Consider the following 24,560-nt stretch of genomic DNA (forward strand, 5'->3'; position numbering starts at 1 on the left):
ATGAATTTCATAATAGATTAATGTACAGCTTTGACATTCCAACTATATGCTATGGTATAAACAATAGGCATTTATTGTTCATTTGGTTGTATTGCTAGGTTGATAGCTTTGGAATGGTTCTGGCTTTTGTTGAGGAGGTTCTTTAGTAGCTTAAGCTTGGTTACTAGGCACATCAAGTGCTCTCAATCCAAAAAAACTCACTTTCTATATCTTGAACAACAGAGTAGTCCAGGTGGCTCCATGGATAGCTCAATGGTCCTTAAGTCAAGATCTTCATTCACTTTTGACTCCTAGGGTGTGACCCTGGGAAAACATTTATCTCTGTCTAGATCAATTTCCTTAACTGTAAAATGAGGATAGAATCTATTCCCAGTGGTAACTATGTTCTAATATTCCTTACCTCCCAGGGATATCGTAAAGATCAAATGAGATAATATTTGTAAAATCCTCAGTATAGTGCGTGGCACGCAATAGGTACTTAATAATTGTGTTTTTACTTCCTTCTTGACTTGGGATTTTCCTCAAGGGAGTAATGATCAACCACAGTTAGATATACTACACTTTGACCAAGATTTAGTGATGTTATTTTGATCTTCTTTAAGCACAAAGGACAATTGCCATGAGTAATTTTCAGGAAATCCATGAATTTGTATACATAAAAAATTACATATTTATTTTCATTAATCTCTATCTGAAATTTAGCATTTCTTTCAATTATGAATTTTTAAAAAATTTATTCTGAAAAAAGGATTTATAGGCTTCACAAGATTATCAAAGGGGTCCTTAACACACACACACAAAATGCTTTTGACATTTAATGAAAACCCCTTGCATTTGGACTCTGAAAGGCATATTATATGACAGAAGTGAATACCTTTGGCAAGTAAGATTTTAAATCTCACTTAATATTGATAGAGAGTCAATAGGCAAATTTATTTCTGTGCTTACATATATAAATGAATCCTTGGATAATAGTAACATAAGCACAAGAGATATCTTGTTAGAGGAGAGTTTTTAAGGTTGAATTTTTCTCTACTTATCTCTCTGTGCCCATTTGTAGAGGTGGGATATCTACAAGTATTGCATATTACATGTTTTTGGACTTTCTTAATATGTCACACAATTGTGCTGATTTTTCTTTTCTCTTTAAAAATGCTATTTTATTATATGGGATGGCTCTGAGGGACAAGGAGGGGGAGGGAATGCCAAGTATTTGGTATAACCACAGAGATGTAAGAAACATAAGAAACATAAGGCATCACTAAAAAGTTAGATTTTTTAAAAAGAAGAATTTTACTATGCCAATTCAATTGCTTATTTACAGTCAACCAACAGTAGATTTCACATTTATGCTTTTTAGTCAATTGTGTGACTAAATATTTGTTTTATTATAGGAAATAATTTTTTTAAATTCACCTTATCTTTTCATCAGATATACATCAAATGTATATTAAGATATTTTGAAAACCAATTCTTCTAAAATTCCTTTGCCTCTAGAACAGATGTCTTCTCTGTGATCCTGGTCTATTCTTCCTGATCTCTTTTTCTTAAGTGACATTTCTACATATTGCATAATGATGGTTGTATAGGAGCATTCATCACTTTTTTGTTATGAAAATAACAATAATATCTGGCAGATATAATATATATATATATATATATATATATATATATCACTTTAAAGTTTGCAATTCCATACACATAACGTAATCTCAATTGATCATTATCTCTTAGAATGCTCTCAGAATTGTTCATTTTTTTTTCATTTGCTATTCTCTCAATTTTATCTATAACTCTTTGGGGAATGATCAGTCTTTTTGTAGTCTCTGAGTTTTCTTGAGCATTTTTTTTTTCTGTTCTACTGCTTTCTCTTCCCTCTTTAATGAAGAAAAGCTACTCATAATTTTTCATCATTCTTCTTTTTAACATTTTGCAGATAATCTGCAGATGCAGATTTACTTTCTAAATCATTTTTGCCCTCCTGATAAAGAGATCATATTTTCTGGCTAAAAAAATTTCTAGCCTATTTTGATCCTTTCATTGTGGTGGTTATTTTATATCAGTTAAATTCTGTGGGAAAGGAGATAATTAGAAATGATATCTTTTCCTTTATTCATTTCTATCATTAATAGTTTGTTTGAATAGGTCAGACTGGAGTTATTATAATTGCATACCATGTTGTTTTTCATTCTTTTTCTCCTCTCTTCTAATTTAGTGTCAGTTTTGACCTCTGCCAGAGATCTGACTGCACATGGACAAACGATTGAGAAACAAATTTCACATCAATCAATCAATAAACATGTATTAAGATCCTACTGTGTGCCAGACATTGTGCTAAGTGCTGGGAATACAAAAAGAGACAAATGACAACCCTTGCCTTCAAGGAGTATACTCTCTAAAGGAGGAGACAACATTCAAACAAAATCTATATAAAGTGAGCTATATACAAGATAAATAGGAAATTAATAGAGGGAAGTTATTGAAATTAAAAAGTGTTGGAGAAGGCTTCCTGTAGAAGGTGGCATTTGACAATTATCCCTTCCACAACTCAACTTTCACCATTGTAGTTTTTGTTTTTTTGCTGAGGCATTTGGGGATAAGTGACTTGACCAGGGTCACACAGCCAGAAGGTGTTAAGTGTCTGAGGTCAAATTTGAACTCAGGTCCTCCTGACTTCACCTCATTGTAGTTTTGATATATTATAGGTTGGCATAAGAAATTAAATGCAAATTTTTTAGTTTTGCAGAAGCCATAAGCAACATACAAAGGCTATCAGATAACACAGAAAAAATTTTGGAACTTAGACATGCATAAAAGATATTTATAGCATTGTATAATGGCATCCCAAATTTTATAATAATGTATTATAGATAGTCCATAAAAGAAAAAGAAAAAATTCAGAATTCTTCTCTGATATGAAGGGAAAACCAAAAAATTTTACTCAGACTTTCCAGATCTCTGAAGTTCCTCACCTCTAATTCTCATGATATGGAAGTGATAACTGTAATTTGGAACTTGAAGAAAACCAGGGAACTCCATAGTCAGAATTGAGGAATGATAGTCTTCCAGGTATGGAAGACAGCCAGAGAAAATGCCAAGAGATAGAGTGCCTTGTTTGTTGAATAACCATGAGGCTAATGTTACTGGATTCAAGATTATTTTGTTGTAGAATAAAGTATAAAACTGGAAAGATAGAAAGGGGATTTAAATGCCAACCAATATCATTTTGTATTGCTCTTGGAGTCAATAGGAAACCACTGGATTTTATGGAGTAGAGGACATCAATGACATGATGTCATGATCAGACCTGGGTTCATTATAAGTAATTTCTTAACTATTTTTTGTGATATAGGTCAATCCCTTCATTTTCCTATGCCATTTAACTCTTTTCTTGAATACTGGATTGATGAAATAAATGTGAGATTTTGATTAATATCTTAGCCTTTGACCACTTTACTCACTTAATTTCCTTTTGATTTTATTTTTGAGCATTATGTTCTTGCATATTTTATTTTCTAGCATATTCCCTCCTTCACATTGAAGCTACTAAATGTGTGTTTACGTTTAGAAGAATTTTAATAGAATTTCTCTACTTTCTTATACTCTGCAATTATGCTAACACATAAACTGCAATCATCTTGAGTGGCCTTTTTGTTTATTTCATCATTGGGAGCACAAGGTGAACGTTTCAAATGTCTCATGAAATTATGATCCTTATTTTAAATGATCAAACCATCCTTCCATTTAACTGAAACTTTCCTGTCTGGCTAGTTATAGCAGGTGTGTCAGTATTAATATGCAATAGGATCTTGACATCTTGACTTCTAATTTAATTGTATTGGTTTTATATTAAGATAAAAATTTTTAAATTTGACATAATTACAATTTTCCATTTTAATTTCTTTGAACTGCTCCAACTATTTAGTCTGAAACACCTCCCCATCCTGATAGCATAATCTGATATGATAGGTAATTTCTTTTATGCTTTACTATTATATGCTTAAGAGATAATCTTTTATGTCTAAATTATGTGCTTATATTATTGGTATGAGATGTTAGTCTATGCCTAATTTCTCCCAGACTGCTGTCTTCTTTTCTCATAATGTGTGTTAGCAAGTAGACTCCCAAATATTTTATGAATTCTGTAATTATTTCCTATCTCTTTCTGCTGGGTTTTATGCAGAAATGGTAATGATTTGGATAGGTTTATCTCCTAAAACTTTGCTGAAGTTTATTTTTTCCATTAGTTTTTAGTTGACTCTTAGGATTCTTTAAGAATCTTATCATCTGAAAAAAGGGCCAGTATTGTTTCCTCATTGCCTATTCTTATTCCTTCAATTTCTTTTTCTTGTCTTAATTGCGATAGTTAACATTTTTAGTGCAGTCTTGAATAATGATTTTAATGAAAATCCTTGCTTCACTCCCTCATCTTACTGGGAAGCTTTCTACTTTGTCTTCATTATAGATAATGCCTGCACTTGATATTAGTTAGATATTACTTATTTCCTGTACTTTTAAAGTATTTTTAAAAGAGGAATAAGTGTTATATTTTGTCAAAAGCTTTTTCTGTATTTTTGTTGTTTTGTTATTATTATGGTCAATTATGTTTAATTTCCCTAATGTTGAAATAGTCCTATATTTTTTACATTAATCCAGCCTAATCATATTGTATAATCTTTTTGATGTATTGCTGTAATTTCCTTGGGAGTATTTTATTTGCTTTCTTGAATCAATACTCATTAGGAAAATTGATCTATAAGTTTCTTCCTCTATCTTGAATCCTCCCTGCTTTTGATATCAAGACCACATTTGTGTCATAAAAAGAATTTGGTAGGACTCCTTCTTTGTCTACTTTTTCACATTATTTACATAATATTAGAATTATTCTTTAAATGCTTTTCCCTACCTTAGGGAGTTCTTTTATGACTGTTCAAATTCTTTTTCTGAGATCGGATTATTTAAGTAATGTTTACTGTTCTGTTAACCTAGAAAATTTATATTTTTTGTAAATATGCATCCATTTCATTTAAAAGATCAGTTTTATTAGCATATAGTTAAGTAAAATAGCTCCTAATAATTCCTTTTATTTCTTCTTCATTGATTGTTAAATCAGTTTTTATTTTTGATACTGGTAATTTGGGGGGGCTAAATCAAAGTAGTAGCTTATTATATTAGTTAAGTGGTTTTATTTTTCTTTTAAAAATCTCTTTGATTTTCAAAATTTATTTTGGTATTTAAATGATAATTTTTAATTTGTGGATTTTCCATTTTTTTACACTTGCATGATCAGTTTATTCTTTCTCTTGTTGATATAAGCATTTAGACATATACATTTTCTCCTAAGTACTGTTTTGGGTACATCTCACAAGGGTTGCTAAGTTTTCTTGTTATTTTCATGGTATGTAATGAAATTATTGTTTTTTTAATTTATTTGTTCTTTGATCCACTCCTTTAGGAATAATTTAATTTTAATCTATGCTTCAAAGATCCTTTTGAACACAATTATTGTATTATAATCAGAAAAAGGAGAATTTAATTTTTCTGAATTTGTTTGCGAGGTTTTTATTCCCTGATTCATGGTCAGTTTCTGTGAAAGTGCAATTCACAGCTCAGAAATAGATGTCATCCTTTTTCTTGTCATTTGGTATTTTCCTGATATTTATCACACCTAATTTTTCTAAAATTCTATTCATTTCTCTTAATTTCTTTCTTGTTTATTTTATGATTATATTTGTCTAGGTTGAGAAGGGTAAATTGAGGACCCTAATAATTAGAATTTTACTATTTCCTCCTATATTTCATTTTACTTTTCCTTTAAGAATTTAGATGCTATCCCACTTGGTGCAAATGTATTCAGTATTATTATTCATTGTTGCCTTTTAGTAAAATTTATCTCTTTCAATTAGAGCTTTTTTTTTTTTTTTTTTTTGCTTTTGCTTTGTTTGAGATCACAACTATCCTTGCCTTTTTTATTACTGCTGAAGCAGCATAGATTCTGATCTATCTTTTCTCCCTCCTTTTTAAAATTCTTTATCTTTCTATTTGAAATGTATTTTTTGTAAACATCATGTTGTTGTATTCTCATTTTTAATCTAGTCTGCTAACCACTTCTCTTTTATGATGAGTTTATTTGATTCACATTTACATTATCTTGGTAGTTATGTATTTCCCTCCATAGTAATCTCTTATATTTGTCTCTACCCATCTTTAAGAATCTATTTTGCATCTAGCCTATTGCCTTCCTTAATTTGCCATTTCTCTTATCTTTCCCACATAAGGGCACTCCTTAGCCCTTTCCCTTCTGTTTCCCTTTTGTGTAAGATTAATTTCTGTGTATGTGTATGTATATTCTTTCTTTCTTTCTTGAATTAGTTCAGATGACAGTAAGAATCAAGTGTTGCTTCACTTCCCCCTGCTGCCTCCTCTATTGTTTATATTCTTCCTTACATGCCCCATTTATGTGAGATCAATTTTCTCCATTCTTCTCTTCTGTCCTCTTCTTTGTTTTATTATTATTATAAACATAATAGAATCAAAACTTGGGTCTCTGTCTAATTAAACTCCTTCTAAAACCACTGGTCAATATAAGTTTTCAGGGGTTATATGTATCATCTCCCCAAATAAGAATGTAAATAGTTTTTCTTTTTAATACTTTATATTTTCTCACTTATCTTTACATTTTCATGTAACTTTTGCATTTTGTTTTTGAAAGTCACATTTTCTATTCAGCTCTGATCTTTTCATCAGATATATTGGAAAGTTTCATTAAATAAACATTTTTCTCATATACATATATATATATATATATATATATATAAATAATACTCAGTTTTACTAAGTTATTCTTGATTGTAATTACTTCATAGTTCTTGAATTATTATTTTTTTTTGACTGCTCCTATTTTTCTCTTTGACCTCGGAGCTCTGAACTTTGGTTATAATATTCCTGGGAGTTTTCATTTTGCTGTTTCTTTAAGGAAATGGTCAGTAGATTCTTTCTATTTCTACTTAGTGTGTGGTACAACATTTAATAAAAAAGCTGGAGAGATATCTAGAAGCAAAGCAAAGTTTATTATACGATCTCGTGAGAATCGGACATCCCACCTGTGGAGCAGACAATCGAAGGGAGGAAGCACCTTAGGGGGCAGGGTCAACACTTTTTATCCCTAACGCAAATACCTCTCCCACCACTGACCCTCATCTTTATTGGCTGAGGATCTTACATTCTAAACGCGGGAACTAACCAAGAAATTGAACTTGACCAATAAGTACATAGTTGCCCATATTTGACCTAACAGAAAGACACTGATGTCATAGGAGGATAACAAGGGGATTTAAGTATGCTTTTAGGGGATAGCAGGGAGGGAACTTAAGGATGCCCTTGACTTGATGCTTAAAGTCCTTCAGGCCTACTCAAACTTTGAAATAGATGAAGCCTTACTCGATTTTCACAACTGTCTTGAAAGATCTCACCTCATCTCGTTCATTAGCCCTCCAGATTTGGTTATAATTTTTCTTTATGTTTTCTTGAATACATCTAGTCTTTTCCTCCCATGGCTTTCAGTTAGTCTAATAATTATTAAGTTATCTTTCCCCGATATGTGTTCTGGGTCAATTGTCTTTCCTATAAGAAATCTCACATTTTCTTCTGTCTTTTTTTTTTTTTTTAATGTTTTGGCTTGTTTTTATTATTTCTTGAGGTTTCCTGGAGTTATTAGCTTCCATTTGGCCAATTTTAATTGTTTAGGAGTTATTTTCTTCAGTAACTTTTTGTACCTCTTTTATCAAGATATAAATTCTCTTTATAACTCTGCTGCATAGCTCTCATTTCTTTTCATTTCTTTTTCAATTTTTTCCTTTCTACTCTTATTTGCATGTGGGGGGAGGAGTTTTTGCCCTTAAAACAAAACAAAACAAAACAAAAAAACCTTTATCCCTTCTATAGCTCTTCTGGGAATTCTTTTTGGGTTTGTGTCCATTCTGAGTTTTTCTGTGAGGCTTTATTCATAAATGTTTTAGTTCATTGTCTTATATATTTGTGTCTTCAAGAAAAAAGGTTCAATGCAGTGGTATAGGGTAGGGATTGAAATTGAAAAAACAAGCCAGTTAACAGTGAAAGTAATTAGCTTCTATGAACTTGTAATTTGAGCCCCATTAGCATTTCCTCTTAACCGCAAAAGGAATATTCAACTAAATATAGGTTTAGAACTGTTTTGTGGAAATTAGAAATAATCTCTAGGAAACCTCAGTATCTACTTGTTTACATTATTTATATTACTGTATCCAGGTATTGATAATAAAATAAACTAGGCACATAAGTCTTCTGTAACATAGAGCAAGGAAAATTGCTTGAAATGTTAATCCCAGAATGTGTAATGAATTGTTGTTTGGATGGACTGAATAATAGGGAGAGAAAATTAATCGTTTCTTGGGAAAGTTAGCTTGAGCATTGTTAGTTAGAGCTAAGAGGATCTGGTTCTATATGCAATTCTACTTCTATTATGTTTATTTGTGTTTATGTACATCAGGTTTCTTTATGATAATATGTATCTGTAGCATAACTACTACCCAAGTTAACCCTCTAAGGTATTTGGCAGTTCATGAATAGAGAAGAAACTCTAGGTTGATTGGAGCAACCTAGTAATTATAAACAAGATAAAGCTGAGGAGACAGGAGAGAAGACTTCTGTCACTGTGGCAATGATTCCTTTTTTTTACTTTTTGCTAATTTACTTCCTTTTGAATTGCTAAATATGATACAGAAGTCTACATAAACGTTTAGCACATATTTCTACTTTAGAATTCTTTTTTTGCAGTTGATGACCAGAATCAGGAATTGGGGATGGCTCATCATTACCTAATTTAAATAAAATGCCAACAGAGTGCATTGGACTAGCCAAAGTTTATTAAGAGAGAGTATTGATATTCTGATATGTAACTGCTCTATTTATTAAATATGACTGGCTCTAATTTATAAAATATTCCCTAGAGAATAGTAATATAATGAATATGACATATTCATAAGTATAATAAATTATACTATTAATATTCTGTTGCTTAATATTAATTATTGACATCCCTTATTTTGACTCCAAAGAATTCTCCTACTATACATTAAGTTGACTATGTGTCCATATATATATACATTTAACTTTTTTATCTTCTCTATTAATTGTAGCATAATTATATTTAAGGATTTGTTGCTTTTATACCATTTTTTAAAGACACTTTATTATTAGAGAAATTAGACAGCACTGTATTTTGAGACCAATAATTGGTTTTTCTTTTAAGTTCATACTTCTTCCTGGGTTTTCCTTCAGTGATTATTAATAGAACTTGAATATAATATGTGTATAACGTTTTTTCCATAAGAAGTTGATATCCAAAATTCACCATATATTGTGATAAAAAAATGTAGCATTTTATATGCAAAATTCACCATATGTTGTGATAAAAAAATGTAGCATTTGAATATGATTAGATTAGTACTCCTTTTATTATTATCTTTGTGATATTATATTTAAATGAACTATTCACTTGAACTGCTAGCAAATGGTGGCTGTATTTACATGTGTACCACTGCTAAAATGTTTTTGCCAATTACTATGTTTTGAGTTAACAGTTTCTCTTTTGATACATCTAGGTATCTTTCTCCTGTAAGATCCCCCAAGAAAAAAGGATCAACAGCTCGAATAAATTCTGCTTCAAATGCAGAGCCACAGACAACATCAGCCTCTCAAACTCAGAAGCCACCGAAATCTACCTCCCTTTCACTCTTTTATAAAAAAGGTTCATAGATATCTCATTATCATCACAATTTCAAATTTATTGTGTGTGTGTATATATATTCATACATACACACATATATACATATATATGTGATGTATAACAATATAATAACTTTTTTTTTTTTATTTAATAGCCTTTTATTTACAGGATATATGCATGGGTAACTTTACAGCATTAACAATTGCCAAGCCTCTTGTTCCAATTTTTCACCTCTTACCCCTCCACCCCCTCCCCTAGATGGCAGGATGACCAGTAGATGTTAAATATATTAAAATATAAATTAGATACACAATAAGTATACATGACCAAAACGTTATTTTGCTGTACAAAAAGAATCAGACTCTGAAATATTGTACAATTAGCTTGTGAAGGAAATCAAGAATGCAGGTGTGCATAAATATAGGCGTTGGGAATTCAATGTAATGGTTTTTAGTCATCTCCCAGAGTTCTTTTTCTGGGCATAGCTGGTTCAGTTCATTACTGCTCCATTGGAAATGATTTGGTTGATCTCGTTGCTGAGGATGGCCTGGTCCATCAGAACTGGTCATCATATAGTATTGTTGTTGAAGTATATAATGATCTCCTGGTCCTGCTCATTTCACTCAGCATCAGTTCATGTAAGTCTCTCCAGGCCTTTCTGAAATTATCCTGTTGGTCATTTCTTACAGAACAGTAATATTCCATAATATTCATATACCACAATTTATTCAGCCATTCTCCAACTGATGGACATCCATTCAGTTTCCAACAATATAATAACTTAACAAGAGGTTATTTTTACATGATGCTTTAAATTCTTTGGGGAAAAAAATGGAAACCCCAAATGAATTTTCTGCTTTAAAAAACAAAAACAAACTTCAGAAAAGTATAACAAAAATTTAATCTTTAAATAAGACCACAAACATTGTGTATTTATCTTAGTATAAGAAAATTTAATATGTTATGTGCTTCTTTCCAAAAGAATTTGGATTCTAGATAATTTACTATGTATATCTTTTACTTTTAATCATCAAAACTCATTTTTTAAAATGTACTTTTTTTCTCTTGCTCCAATTAAAGTTCCCTTCTCCCAGACCTTCATTTCTCCTTATATTTCTCTCTTAGAAATATACTAAATAAATTTATTATCATAGTTATGTTAATAAAAGAGGCAGCTTAGAATAATGCTGGACTTAGGGACAGGAAATCATAAAGCCCTGCCTCTGAACTTAGTATTTTTGTGACTTTGGTAAGTCACTTAACCTGGATATCTCAACTAACTCCCAAAATGAATAGAATACCCCTCGCCCCTCTCCATCCTCATCCACTATTTGTGTTTTTTAAGACACATTTTTGACTCTGAACTTCTTATTGTTCTTCACATAAGATACAACTTTTCTCAATTCCAGGCATTTTTACTGATTGTCTCCTATATCTAGAATGCTGTCTCCTCACCTCTACTTTCTAGCTTCCTTCATATGCCAACTAAAATCTGTTCCTTACAAAACCTTTTTTGATCACCTTTAGATTGTAGTTCCTTACTTTTATTGATTATCTCCAGTTTATTTTGTCTTTATCTTGTTTGTAGATAGTTATTGACATGTTCCCACCTCCCATGATAAATGGCATGTATTTGTTTTTGAAATTTAAGCCAATTAATGCTTGATTCAGCAAGTATTACTGAGCTCTGTTTGTTAAGAATGGGAAATTTCTTTATAAGAAAGGTAACAATAGAGGAAGTGCTGTGTTATTAAAACCTGTTGGATAGCATTATAGTATTAAGAATTTAGTATAAGGAAGAAAATTAGTAATAAGTCAAATAGTTTAAAATTAAAAATAAATAGTTTAAAGTTACTAATTCCCTTTCTATTCCTGTAACCATCAGTGTATCGGTTGGCATATCTCCGGCTGAATACTTTATGTTCACGACTTCTGTCAGATCACCCAGAACTGGAGCACATCATTTGGACCCTTTTCCAACATACATTGCAAAATGAGTATGAACTCATGAGGGATAGGCATTTGGATCAGGTAAAAAAAAAAATCACTTTCTTTTTTTTCTAGGAATAATTTGTCAGGCACTAATCATAGACTTTAGATTCAAAGGAAAAATTATATTAATGGAGTAAAATCAAACTTCAGTTATGTACTTAATACTTTTATTTTGCCATAATTAATAAATATCAACTATATAGTTCAAAAATTACCCTATAATTATTGAAATAGTATTTCTATTTTAAAATGTAAGTGATAGTAGAACCCTTTTGTAATGCTACTGTTGAGGGTTGCTTATATTATACTAGAATATGCGCTAAACTCTATACATAGAATAATATAACTCACACTGTGGTGTAGCGTATAAGTTTATGATGGAGTTTTATTTTCTTTTTATTTGTTTAGGTAGTTACCACTCAGTTATAAAACCATTATTCCATTCTCAAAATGGAATGTACATGAAATAAACATTTAAACTGGAGAGATTCAGTTACTTTATTTAATCTTTGAAAACATAATTAGCTCTTCAGTATATACTTTGCCATAAAATTAGTTGCTGTGGTAAATAAAAATTGTTGATTCTGTAGAATATCTGTAGGTGAGAGGACAAGTCACTTATAAAGACTTTGTGGCATTCACTTCCCACAAAGTAAAATAAGTAGGTTTTTACTATTATGAACAAAAAGAGATAAAAGATAAATGAAAATATATTATAACACAAATAAGTGAAACCAAAACACTTTGATTTTTAACAAAACATTCCAAAATGTCCAATTAATACTGAAAGGTTGTATGTTTATTTCAGTCATGCTGTCATTGTTTAAAACAGTTTCAAAGTCCCTTTAAATTTATTTTCTTGGCTAGAGTGAAAGACAAAAGCAAGTTTATTACAAAAACTATAGGCATTTAGGTGGAAGAAAGATTCATAATTACTATAGAAGCCTGAAGCCCATAATTAAGAAAGCATGGGTAATTTAAATAACAAGCTATAGCTTTATTTTACATAGTTCTAACCACTTTCCCACCTGACCTTTTTGTTTTTAAACCAGAGATTTCAAATAATCGGAAAACTAGCTAAAATAAATGTGACCTCTTCTTTCATAAATATGCTAAGAAGAACCAAATGCTATGTGAATTTAACAAACCTGATAATTAATCCTTAAATAATTGAGTTGACTATATCTGTGTTTTTATTGAGAATCTAGAATTTATAGACTTTGAGATGAAGCTGATTATAATAATATATTGAACTCTTTATATTCGGTTTATTGAAATAGATTATGCTGCAAGGAAGTAAGTTTCTAGCTTTTTGAGCAAGGTGGAAAAGATGATGGGTACTTTCTAGGTATGAAAGTACAATTCTGATTGCTGTTACTTTGTTTTAATAGATTATGATGTGCTCCATGTATGGCATATGCAAAGTGAAAAATATAGATCTTAAATTCAAAATCATTGTGACAGCATACAAGGACCTTACCCATGCCATCCAGGAGGTATGTAAATGATTTCAGTGTTTGTATTTTATCCAAATTATTTTAATTATTTCTTAGATAATTTTACTAGATGAAACCAAGACATACAGATCTGACTATAAATTGATTCTTAACCAAACATTCCCAAATTTCTTTCAATTTGATGATCTGGAATATTCATTTTTATCATTTTTACAAATCTACAAAATGGTAATTAAACTTAACTAAAGCAAGAAATGGAAAAAAATTGTGACATTTAAAAATCTTAATTAAAGTTTAAGAATTACAAAGATTGGTTATAATACCTTAAAGAGACAAATATTGAATTTTATTTAACAAAATAAAATTTGCTTTACAAAGTAAGAAGTATGATTCAGTTATTTTTCTTCCTAAATGAATTTTTAAAAATTCTATATGAACAAAATCCTGTCATTAAATATCAAAAACTTATTGTGTGAAGCCTATCTTGTTATAAAAATTCCACTCCTCTTTTTTAAAGACACCCTGCTAATCAAATAAAATTGGTATTGATATAATTGTATGATTTTCCTAGTTACATTAGAGTAGAATACTTAAAAGATGAAAATGTTTTCAGTATTGGTAGCATTTGTTTTTTAAAATTAAATATATAATTTTATTTTGTTTTGATTTTTTTTTAATTTAGACATATCAGAAATATCCTATGTAAATAAATTCATGAAATTGGTTTATAGAATTCACTTAAAATTTCTTCTTAAAGTTTTTAATTTTGAAAGTAATGAAACTTTTTAAAATGGAAACCTTTTTAATGTTCTCCAGTAAAATACTTACCTAATTAAAGCACCTGTCTTTGTCCACTTAATAAATATTTTTGTGGACATTTGGACTTGGACGGATAAAGTTTGAGAATGAAATAGAAATAAGGATTTTTGCATAATTCTAATCTTTTTATATCCATACTAATGTTCTTCTTTCTGGCCTGTGAACTTTTTCTCCTCCAGGCCACACAAATTTGGCTGACTTTTCTGACTTGTTGCCTAGTCTGTGTATCATAGCACTTCATTTTAACTATTACAGCAATAGTTTATGCCCAGGAGAATTTGACAATTGGGGTGTATTAACATTTTCTTAGGTCTTATCTTCCTTTACCTTTCTCTATTTATTGACTGATCTCTTGGTCTTTCTTGATAATATTTCAACTTTCATGTCAAGGGTGACTGGCCCTTCTTGGTCTCCTTTACTAATATATTTTCCTTCTCCTATTCCACAACACTCCATCCTTAATCTTCTCAGTTTATGCTTTCTTCCTTGACAATTTCATCCATTTCCATAGGTTCAATTAATTATCCCTTCTATTCAGGTGACATACAAATTTATACATCTAGTCTTGGATCTTCTTCCTGAAGCTGATTTGATTCCATTCAGTTAAGCAAATGTTATTAATATTAGTATTGATTTCTAGGTGCAAGATATTATACTAAGCTTTTGTAAGATAATAATCCACGGAAATAGCCTATATAATTAAGGGGTTTACATTCCATTGTATACCATCTATATAGGTAAGTAAATATATGATCAATTGAGGAGGAGGAACACTTTAAAAGCCCTGAACATCAAGAAAGGTGCTAATTCTCACAAGAACATTGTAGTTGATACTGCAAATTTAGAATGAGGAAATCAAAAGCATGAAAAGTTAAAACAATTTTATCAGGACCACATAGCTAGTATATGACAGAATAAGGGTTTAAACTAAGCTCTTCCTGACTCTATTGCAAGAGACATTTATCCACCCCCAGCCTTACTTCTAACAATTACAACAGAAATGGAAGAAACTATGTGACACTTCACTACATGTTGTAACATTTTAGCACCTACTGAATACCTAGAAAGACATTACTTGGTGACTATAATTTTACATTAGAAAATCCACTTCTTTAATAAAGTAATAAATGACAAGTCTTTGTATTACAAATATAGACCCAAAATATCTTTGAGAATTCAACAAATAGACTACCGGAACTAGAGCATTATCAAAGACAAAATTGTTGCCCACAATTGCTCAGATATAACATTGATCAAAATAAATTTAAGAATGACTTTTTAATAGATTTATTATAACTTCCTAAATGTCTATAATCCCGAAGCCCCATGGAATAGAATACTTTTGAAATATATGGATGTAGCAGAAGAAATGTAAGATACATACATATTGTGCCTACCATCCTTAATTCTATGGAGGTTGTCACAAAGATACTTTTCTGTGATCCTACAACAAATGCTTTCATATCCCAGTACTTTTATTAATTATAAAAAGTAGTATTTTATTCACTTGTGCAACAATAAATATTAAAGATAGTCTTCATACTTTTTGTTACTATTTGAAATCATTAAAAAGACAAGAACAAAATGAGTAATCATTATAATTAACATTTAATATTGTGCTTTAAAATATTAAATTAACGCTTAATATGTTCTTAGATCATTTTATATATTATAATATTGTGAGGTAAAATGTTATTATTTTCTTCACTTTACACATGAGGAAATTGAGACTAACAATGGTAGTAACTTAGGTAGGACCACATAGCTAGCAAGTATGTAAGAGAGGATTTGAACTCACCTTTTTTTGACTCCAAATCCTGTGTGCAATCCACTGTACTGATTAGTTTCCTCTGATGGTTATAATAACTACAATAGAGCCCTCAAAACCAAACTCATTATCAATGTGGTAGAGAGGAGGTAAGGAGGGAACAACTACAAAACAGGGTAATGCTGTCCAGGATTATACACAATGACGATTCTAAGTATCCTAAGACTATATGCTAGATATCTGTGAAAGTCTAGAAGGAACACTAAAAAGCTGGCCAATTGGGCTTTGGAGATACCACTGAATTGTTTTGTCTTGGCTAGTGTAATGAAATTTCCGGTGAATCTAAGAAATAAATATATAGATGATGGCATAGGGTTGCCAGCAGGTCCTGCACTGAGATCAGATTGATAAAGAAGATAGTGGAGTATATAGTGCTTCTTTGTGTTCTGGTCTTATAAAAAGGCAAGATAAATATGAAGAAATCAGAGAGCTGTTTACCACTAATGCAGGCAAACCACAAATGTTAACTGAATAGGCTAAAAACATAGACTTTTTAATATGCCAATACTATATCATAACAAAATTGGTAACCAATTCTATTTGAGGACTTTGTACTATTTTTTGTCAGTGGTACCCTCAGTTCCAAGTCACAAAAATGTGTTTGCCTATCAGTGCAAGGAATTAAAAAAAAAGAAAAAAAACCCTTTGCTTTAAGCATAGATTAGATAAAATCAGATATGTCATCTGGGAGCTACTAAAATCTGAAAAAGAAAAAGTCAAAAATCTTGATCATTGAAGGTATTCACAATGCAAACTCCAAAATTATCTCTAGTAACAAAAGGAAAGACAAAAGCAATACCAGTGTCTCAAAATATTGAAAAGTGGATGAACATTCTTAAACCAGAATTCCAAAAGATTTTTTTTGAGTTTTATTGAATAAATTTCAACTAGCAAGCCAATTATCTCAAAAGAGATCATTTAAAAATGTTTGTTTGCTGTGAGTATTGGGTTTTTTTCTCCCAGGATCAATTATGAAATCAGCTAGTTAGCACTTAAAGCTATTCAAAAGCTAGTTCTTTCATACCTTTGCACCTCCTTATAGTTTAATCCTTTCCTTATAGCCACTGAATTATCTTGTTCCTCCTGTATCATTCCAGTCCTTTTCTCTGTACCTTTGAATGGGCTGTTTTCCATGTCTGGAATGCTTTCCCTCCTAATTGGTCCCTATTGCTTTCCCTGGTTTCCTTCAAGACATTCAGCTGATCTGGAAAGACACCAGGGTACTGCAGTAAAGGTGGTAAAGTTTCTTCTTTAATGTTATTTCCCTTAATAAAGCAATATTAATTTCTGATGTTGAATCATTTCATTGTGCCAAAGACTTTGGTAACAAGAAAATTTATTTTTTGGGTCTTCAATTACTGACTGCTAAATTGGCAGCTTCAGAAACAGTTGCCAGATTACATCTCCACAAGAGTTGATTCATTGGAAGATAAACAGGGACTGGGTTATAAATAGGGTCAGTTGGGTAGTGGTTGCTTCTTTAGCAACTTTTGGTAGTTGATGGGAATGTCTCTCCCCTTTCCAAAAGGGACTGCTTTCTGGATGACATTTGGGAGCCTGGACTGAAAGCAGAGCTAGAAGTCTGAAGGTGTGCTGCTATTCCTAGTATTCTTGGGCTTACTTGCCCATCAATGGCAGTTAGTAAATAATTGGTGGTGATATAGACAACAATGTTGAGTCTGTTTTGCGCAGGGTGACTCTTCTTGATGGTTAACTGTAGGGCTTAGACTAGAAGCAGGCTGCTATTTTTAGTGACCATACTTTTCCAGGGCTCTGGAGTTCCCAGGCCTGATCCTTCTCCATTAGGATCTGAGGGGAAGTAATTATCAGAGTGGTAGTGATGGTGGTTTCACTCACCTGGCATATTACCACCACTTTTATCTGTCTCAGGGTTTCTGGTCCAGTATTCTGTCTGCAAAGCCACACTGCCTGATCTACTTAATCTTCTCCCATGACTCTATTTTAACTTCTATGTAAACAGTGCTCAAATTTGTATATCTAACTTTTTCGCCAAGTCCTAAAACCATAGTTCTATTTGATTTCTGGATATCTCCAACTGCATGTTCTGTTGACATCTAAAATTTAGCATGTCCTAAACTTAAATCATTTCAATCCTCTCTTCTTCTGTGTTCTTTATTTCTTTTTATGGTACCATCATCTTTCTGACTACCTAGGTTGAAACTCTGGAATTATTTTGACTCTTCTCCAACTTCACATACTATATAAGAGCATTAGATAGCTTAAATCTGCTTCCATTTACTACCTGTGTGAGTAAATCACTTAATCTTCCTGGCCTTCAATTTCCTTATCTGTAAAACAAGTGGGTTGGACTAGATGGCCTCTGAAGTCTCCTCAGGGCCTCTATATGCAATCCTGTGACCTGCTAAGTTTACTTCCATAAAGCTTTTATACTATGATCTTCTGTCCACTGTTTTTATTACCATTCCCATTTTATGGCCTTACTACATCTTAGTACCAAACTATTTTTAAAAGTTTCTTTACTGGTCTCCTTGTATGTAACCTCTCTTTTCTCTAATCTATCCTTAACATATCTACTACTATAGTCTTCTTAGGTACAGATTTAACCATGTCACTCCCATGCTCAAAAAATTTTTACCTATAGGATCAAATGCAAGTTCCTTTAAAACTTCCCACATTATACTTCTAGTCCACCTTTCCAACCTTATTTCACATCATTGTCTTTCATAGTCTCTGTGTTTTAGACAATCTCACAGAGACACTAACTCCTTCTAAACCTCTCCTAATGCACACAGTTGTTCATGATCTCACCTCAAAATTTAATGGATTTTTGTCTGGACTTTTCATTTGCCTTTACCACATTTTGCCTTGTATCATATTTATTTGTGTATGTTTTATTATTTCAATCTCCACTCCCAAATCCATGAAATTTTAAAACTCTTGATAATAGGGATTGGGTCATTTTTATCTTTGCATCTCCACAAGGAATTCTTTGAATCATAGTAAGGCCTGCTTAAATATCGCTTGTATTTTATTTTTAATCTGTTGAAGAGAGCACATTACAATGTAACTATTTAAATAAAAGTATGAATTAAGAAAAAAAATATTGAGAGGAATTAATAAATTCATTTAGCATAATTTTTTCTCCACAGACTTTCAAACGTGTTTTGATCAGAGAAGGGCAATATGATTCCATCATAGTCTTCTACAATTTGGTCTTCATGCAGAAACTGAAAACAAATATTCTACAATATGCATCCACCAGGGTATGTTGAGAATGTGTTGTGTGTTTGCATCAGAATTTCCAATTTAAAAATGTTAAAACCTTTATTTACTTTTGTTGTTATAGCCCCCAACCTTATCACCGATACCTCACATTCCTCGGAGTCCTTATAAGTTTTCTAGTTCTCCTTTACGTGTTCCTGGAGGGAATATTTATATATCACCCTTGAAAAGTCCATACAAATTTTCAGAAGGTCTTCCAACTCCCACAAAAATGACTCCAAGATCAAGGTTAGTGCTCATTTTCTCTTTGAATTGTTGTTAAAGAACAATAAATTTTGATCCAGGATTAAAAAGTCTTTTTTAAAAAGCCAAAACCTCTTGTCTAAACTTTACTATTCACTTATGTGGTATCTTTAGGCTGATAAATAAAAAAGATCATATGTTAAAGTATAAACCTACAAATAATTCTCTATTCATTCCTGCTTTCTATTATACACAGTTACTTCTCTCCCTTTAGTTGTAAGCCTTTGAAATACTTTTATTTTTATTGGAACTTATTTGTTGAATGAAGCATATTTTTAAATTTCATTTATTAGCCATTCTGTATTTCATGCAATGTCTTATGAACCCTTTTTTTGTGGGCCTTGACCACTCTTGCATAGTAGAAAAGCAATATCTCATTAAGGATGAGAGTACAAACTTGTTAGAACAGATGACTGCAAATTGAGACTTGAAACTGTTATTTCTGGTTTTCCCATGGTCTTCTTATATTCCCTTGGGCAAGTCTCTACTTCAAAAGGTTGTTGTGCATTAGTGAGCTGGTGTTTTTGAAGCTCTTTTAGATGCTCAGATGAAAGGTATGGTACAGCATTGAATTATTATGCTATCATCCACATCAACCACATATGCTTCCTAGCTTTGATGTGCTCCATTTGCCTTATTACATGGTATCATGGGCTATTTGAAACTTGTTGTGCTTGTGTGCAAAGTGGGAAGATTAACCCAGGAGAGTTATAATATATTACCATGATAAAAGTAATTGGCCAATCAAATTGTACTTAATGTATAAGAAAACAACCAAGGAGGAAGAAATCTGTTAATATCTTGTTTTGTTTTTTTATTTTTTGATACCAAGCACAAGGTATTGTGTATGTTTTAAGGAACCCTCATTAGCCAGTAACCTTATTATATATAGAAAAAGTAATTTTTGCCATGCAAATATATAATCTTTGATTACCTAGAAATACAGGCAGATCTTTAAATATTTAGCAACAGGTATCAGGGCAGTTCTCCAGTTGAAGAGTAAGAAGACCTGGTTTTGAATCACAGTTCTGATTTCTACTGATTTTGTGACTTGAGCAAGTAATTTTTCTTCTTGGTTCTCAGTTTCCCTAAGTCTAGAGTGAGAGAGTTGGACCATAGGTCCCTTCTAATCTCAGTTTTCAAAGATAATCTTATATATTGTGTAACCATAAGCAAGTCATTTAATTTAATTATTTGATCTTTGAAAGGTCATATTTAATATATAAGTATATTTCCAAGAGGCAGGGAGAGTATACAATCATCAATATTTTATTGTATGTTTAACACTTAAGGTATTATTAATGTGATAGAATTACTCTTTTCTTCTTTCTAAACTAATATTTTTATGTCCAATGTATCATTTATTTAGTTTTCATTTGGCCAGCTGCCCTACAAGTAGTAGCATTGATATTTTCTCCCTTATATTGTAAGTTCATAAAATCATAGGCTATTAGAGCTAGAAAGTATTTTCAAGATCACTTGGTCCAACCATTGAAGCTGGAGAAATGTCTTGTCCAAGGTCACTAAACTAATTAACATAAAACCTAGAACCAAGGCTTTGGCCTTGTCCTCCTGAAATCTAGTCCAGTGCCCTTTTTACTCCATCATACTGCCTTCCTAAAGGGCAGGAACTATGTCTCATTAATAAACTTGTAAAGTCTTAATGCAAATTAGTTCTAAGTCAGTGATTTTTAAATGATAGTAATGAGTCATTCTACACTAATAATGGTATGTTTTGTTTTCCTTGGTAAACTCAAGTGTCTGTTCAAAGGATTTTTTGGTGGAGAGAAGGGGAGATACTCCTTCCCTCTCCTCTAACATTCCCTTAGTAAGCCTTCTGTGGTAACAAAGATTTTTTTTTTAATTTTCCTATTAAAATCAAATGCATTGACCCTACCCAGCACCATATGCAATATTCTGCTGAGTTACCAGTTTTCAAAGAATTAAATTCCAATAAATACATTGAATTCAAAACCTATATGGAAAATAATACAGGCCTTCTTTAACAATTTACATAATAATGTATTATCTTAAGTTTGTCATTCTGATCATGAACCATTTTTACAAGTGAAAATGGAAAGTAATATTTGCTAAAGACATAGTAAAGTATCAGATGCCTTTTACCATGCATCACTTTTTATTATAGTTGCAATACCTGCTAGAAAAATCAGAATATATCTCTTAAGACAAAAAGCTACAGTTAGACTTGACTTGGTTTTTTTATATGATAGAAATATAGGTGATTTATTAGAAGAAATTCTATTTGTTCATTTGACTCTTTGCTCATATAAAATTTAGTATTCTTTTCTTTCATCATGAGATATTCTTTGTAATAATATCTTAGGATTCCAAGAGTCAGTTAGTAGTTAGTGTAGTAGATAGAGTGTAGGCCTTGGAGTCAGGAAAATATCTAAGTATAAAGTTTGCCTCAGAATCTTACTAGCCATGTGACTATAGGCAAGTCTTTCAGTTTCTGAGTCTGTTTATCATCTATAAAATCACATAAATCAATTATGAGAATCAAATGAAATCATATATATATATAAAGTGCTATGGAAACTCAAAGCACTATGTGTTCGCTATTATTATTAGTGTTCCTGTAAACTAATGGCTCAGAGTAACACTCTACCATGAAAAATCTAACACATTTTCATAATATGGGAGAAAATTAGGCACCTTTATTGCTATTATTCATAATGAGAATAGCTTTTCAGTATATAGGATTCAGAGAAATCTTGGTTTTAATAAACTTAATATTTAGAACAATATGTTTGTATCAAATTGTCATTGTGTTTATAGTCTCAAGCTAATTAATCTGTTTCATTTTATCTTAACAGAATTTTGGTTTCAATTGGTGAATCATTTAGTGTAAGTATTTTATTTGCATAAAATTATAGTTTTCTTTGAAAATGATAAATTCAAATTCCTGTCATATGTATTACATAAAATTTGAAAGTTCTCTGTAACCCAAGATTAAAAATTCAGAAAAGTTTGCTATATCTTTTTGAATCTAAAAGTAATTTATCTTATACTTGTGGTCCAAATTGCCAGAGACTTTGATTTCTCAAATTTTACACTAATATAACAAAATATCGAATCCACATAGCACCACTTTTCTTTTAATTAATGTTCTGTTTTCTCTCCAATAAATAGAAATGAAATTCCTCCTTCATTTTTTTTTCCTTTAAAAAAAACCCACAAATATATATAATCAAACAAAACAAATTCTCACACTGGCCATATCCATAAAACTTATTTACAACTGTACCATAGGGCCATCATATCTTTCTCAAGAGATGGGTAACAAGGTTGAGCTGGGGTCCTTTGAAATCATACTAATCAGAATTCTTGACTATTTCAAAGTTTTTGTCTCTCTTTAACAATGTTGTTGATATATAAATTACTCTCCTATTTCTACTCACTTCACTATGTATCAGTTTATAAGTCTTCCTAGGTTTCTTGGAAACTATCTCCTCCATCATTTCTTATATTGCAGTGGTATTCCATTATATTTATAGACCATTTATTGGTTCATCCATTCTCTAATTGATAGTATGCTTTTAGTTATCTTTACATTTTTCTCCCATGCTATTTAAGCTTCTGAAAAGTCTTTTCAGTGTCATCTAATTCATTCTAGTTCTTACCAATTTCCCAAATCTTAGTTTCTGAGCTTGTTACTCTCCAGCTTTTCCTGTCCCTTCTAGAACATTGATTTGCTAAGAAAATAAGAAAACTGTAAATTTAGAAGGGGTCTTAAAATTAAACTAGTTCCAATCTTTATCCAAAAGGATGACTCTAGTCTAGATCACCCCAGACTAATGGTCTAGACTTCTAGTGAGAGAAATCCCTATAGTCCTTATGAAAGCGTATTCCATTTTTGGATAATTTCTTTTTTTTTTTTTTTAATTATACCTTTTTATTTACAAGGTAAATGGGTAATTTTTCAGCATTGACAATTGCTAAACCTTTTGTTTTTAGATAATTTCTAATTGGTAATAAGTTTTCCTCCTCTTTTCCTCTTAACTGCCACCCAGTGGTCCTTGTCTTGATTTCTGGAACTTAGTAAAATAAGTTTAGTTATTTTTCTACATGACATCCCTTCAGTAGCTCAAAATATTTATTTTATCTGCTCTAAGTTTTTTTCTAGGTAAAATATCAATAGTTTCTTGTGTAATGCCAAAGAAACTGAGCAAGACAGAGATTAGAGACCAATTCAATAATTTATTAAATGGAGAGAAATATGGGGTCTATGTTGATCCCAGGGCTAGAGGAGAGACTATCATCTCAAAGAGTCTAGCCCCAGGTCTCTGGGCAGGGAGCCTTTTATGGAATAACAACAATGGAGGGACCTAGGTGGGGATAACCTAATAGAAGGAGGTTACTGATATTCTAATGACATTAAGGAATGTCTATAAAACCTTTATCTCAACCATTAAGAGGGGATGGTCATAACCTAAGGCAGAATTACGAAATAGGACAATTGGAGGAGCTGGTCACCCCATTAAAAGTGACATTTATCATTACATTCCCTCCTTTTTCTCTTGGAACTGTTCAAATCTTTGAATTACCTTCCTCTAGAAGGCCTTAGCACTATAATTTGAACAACCCTATGTGAAGTAAATAAAAATCAAAATAAAGCTAGACCAATGCAAGGACTTATGGCAAGATCAAGTCTCTCCCTGATAACCCCAGAATTAATCAGCAATACACAAAGTTCCTTATTTCAATTATTTCTGACAATCAATTGTCAGATCCTCTGCAGTTGGGGAGCATATGGACAGCTGTGGTCATTTGTGCATGACTTGGCCTCTGCTTACAGAGAGCAGCAGGCTCAAGGCAGTTGTGTTGCCCATTCAGAGGGCCGGCTCCAGGGGAGGAGGTGAGGCTTGGAGCAGGTCCACCTGTCCTGCCCAGAGGAACAAACAGGGCTGCCACTAGAAAACAGATTTCTGAGCAGATTATGCACAGTTAGACCAAGGCAGGCAAACCCCAAACTTTTAGAGGCCTCGATATCAACAAGGTCCTTTTAAGTACGCTGAACTACTAATTAAAGACCCGGGGTAAAAGGAGTGGAGAAACAGCTTAGAGAGACTGCCAGTTCCAAGAAGGTATCCAATTTCTGGTTGTTTCTAAAAAATAATCCCCAAAACTGAGTCTGCCAGGGCAATTCCAACAGAATAAGGGATTTCCA

General features: G+C 31.7%; 1 protein-coding gene across 1 annotated transcript in view; it reads left to right on the forward strand.

Annotated features, from left to right (window-relative positions):
• Positions 1-24,560, forward strand: part of RB1 (RB transcriptional corepressor 1) — a 175,873-nt gene that overhangs the window by 135,862 nt on the left and 15,451 nt on the right. Inside the window, exons 19-24 of the mRNA XM_031961928.1 lie at positions 9,642-9,787; positions 11,652-11,797; positions 13,150-13,254; positions 18,994-19,107; positions 19,191-19,354; positions 22,207-22,237. Coding sequence (XP_031817788.1) covers positions 9,642-9,787; positions 11,652-11,797; positions 13,150-13,254; positions 18,994-19,107; positions 19,191-19,354; positions 22,207-22,237 — 706 coding nt within the window. The remainder of the gene's footprint in view (positions 1-9,641; positions 9,788-11,651; positions 11,798-13,149; positions 13,255-18,993; positions 19,108-19,190; positions 19,355-22,206; positions 22,238-24,560) is intronic.

Source organism: Sarcophilus harrisii, chromosome 3 (genome assembly GCF_902635505.1).
Source record: "Sarcophilus harrisii chromosome 3, mSarHar1.11, whole genome shotgun sequence".
Classification (NCBI taxonomy): Eukaryota; Metazoa; Chordata; class Mammalia; order Dasyuromorphia; family Dasyuridae; genus Sarcophilus; species Sarcophilus harrisii.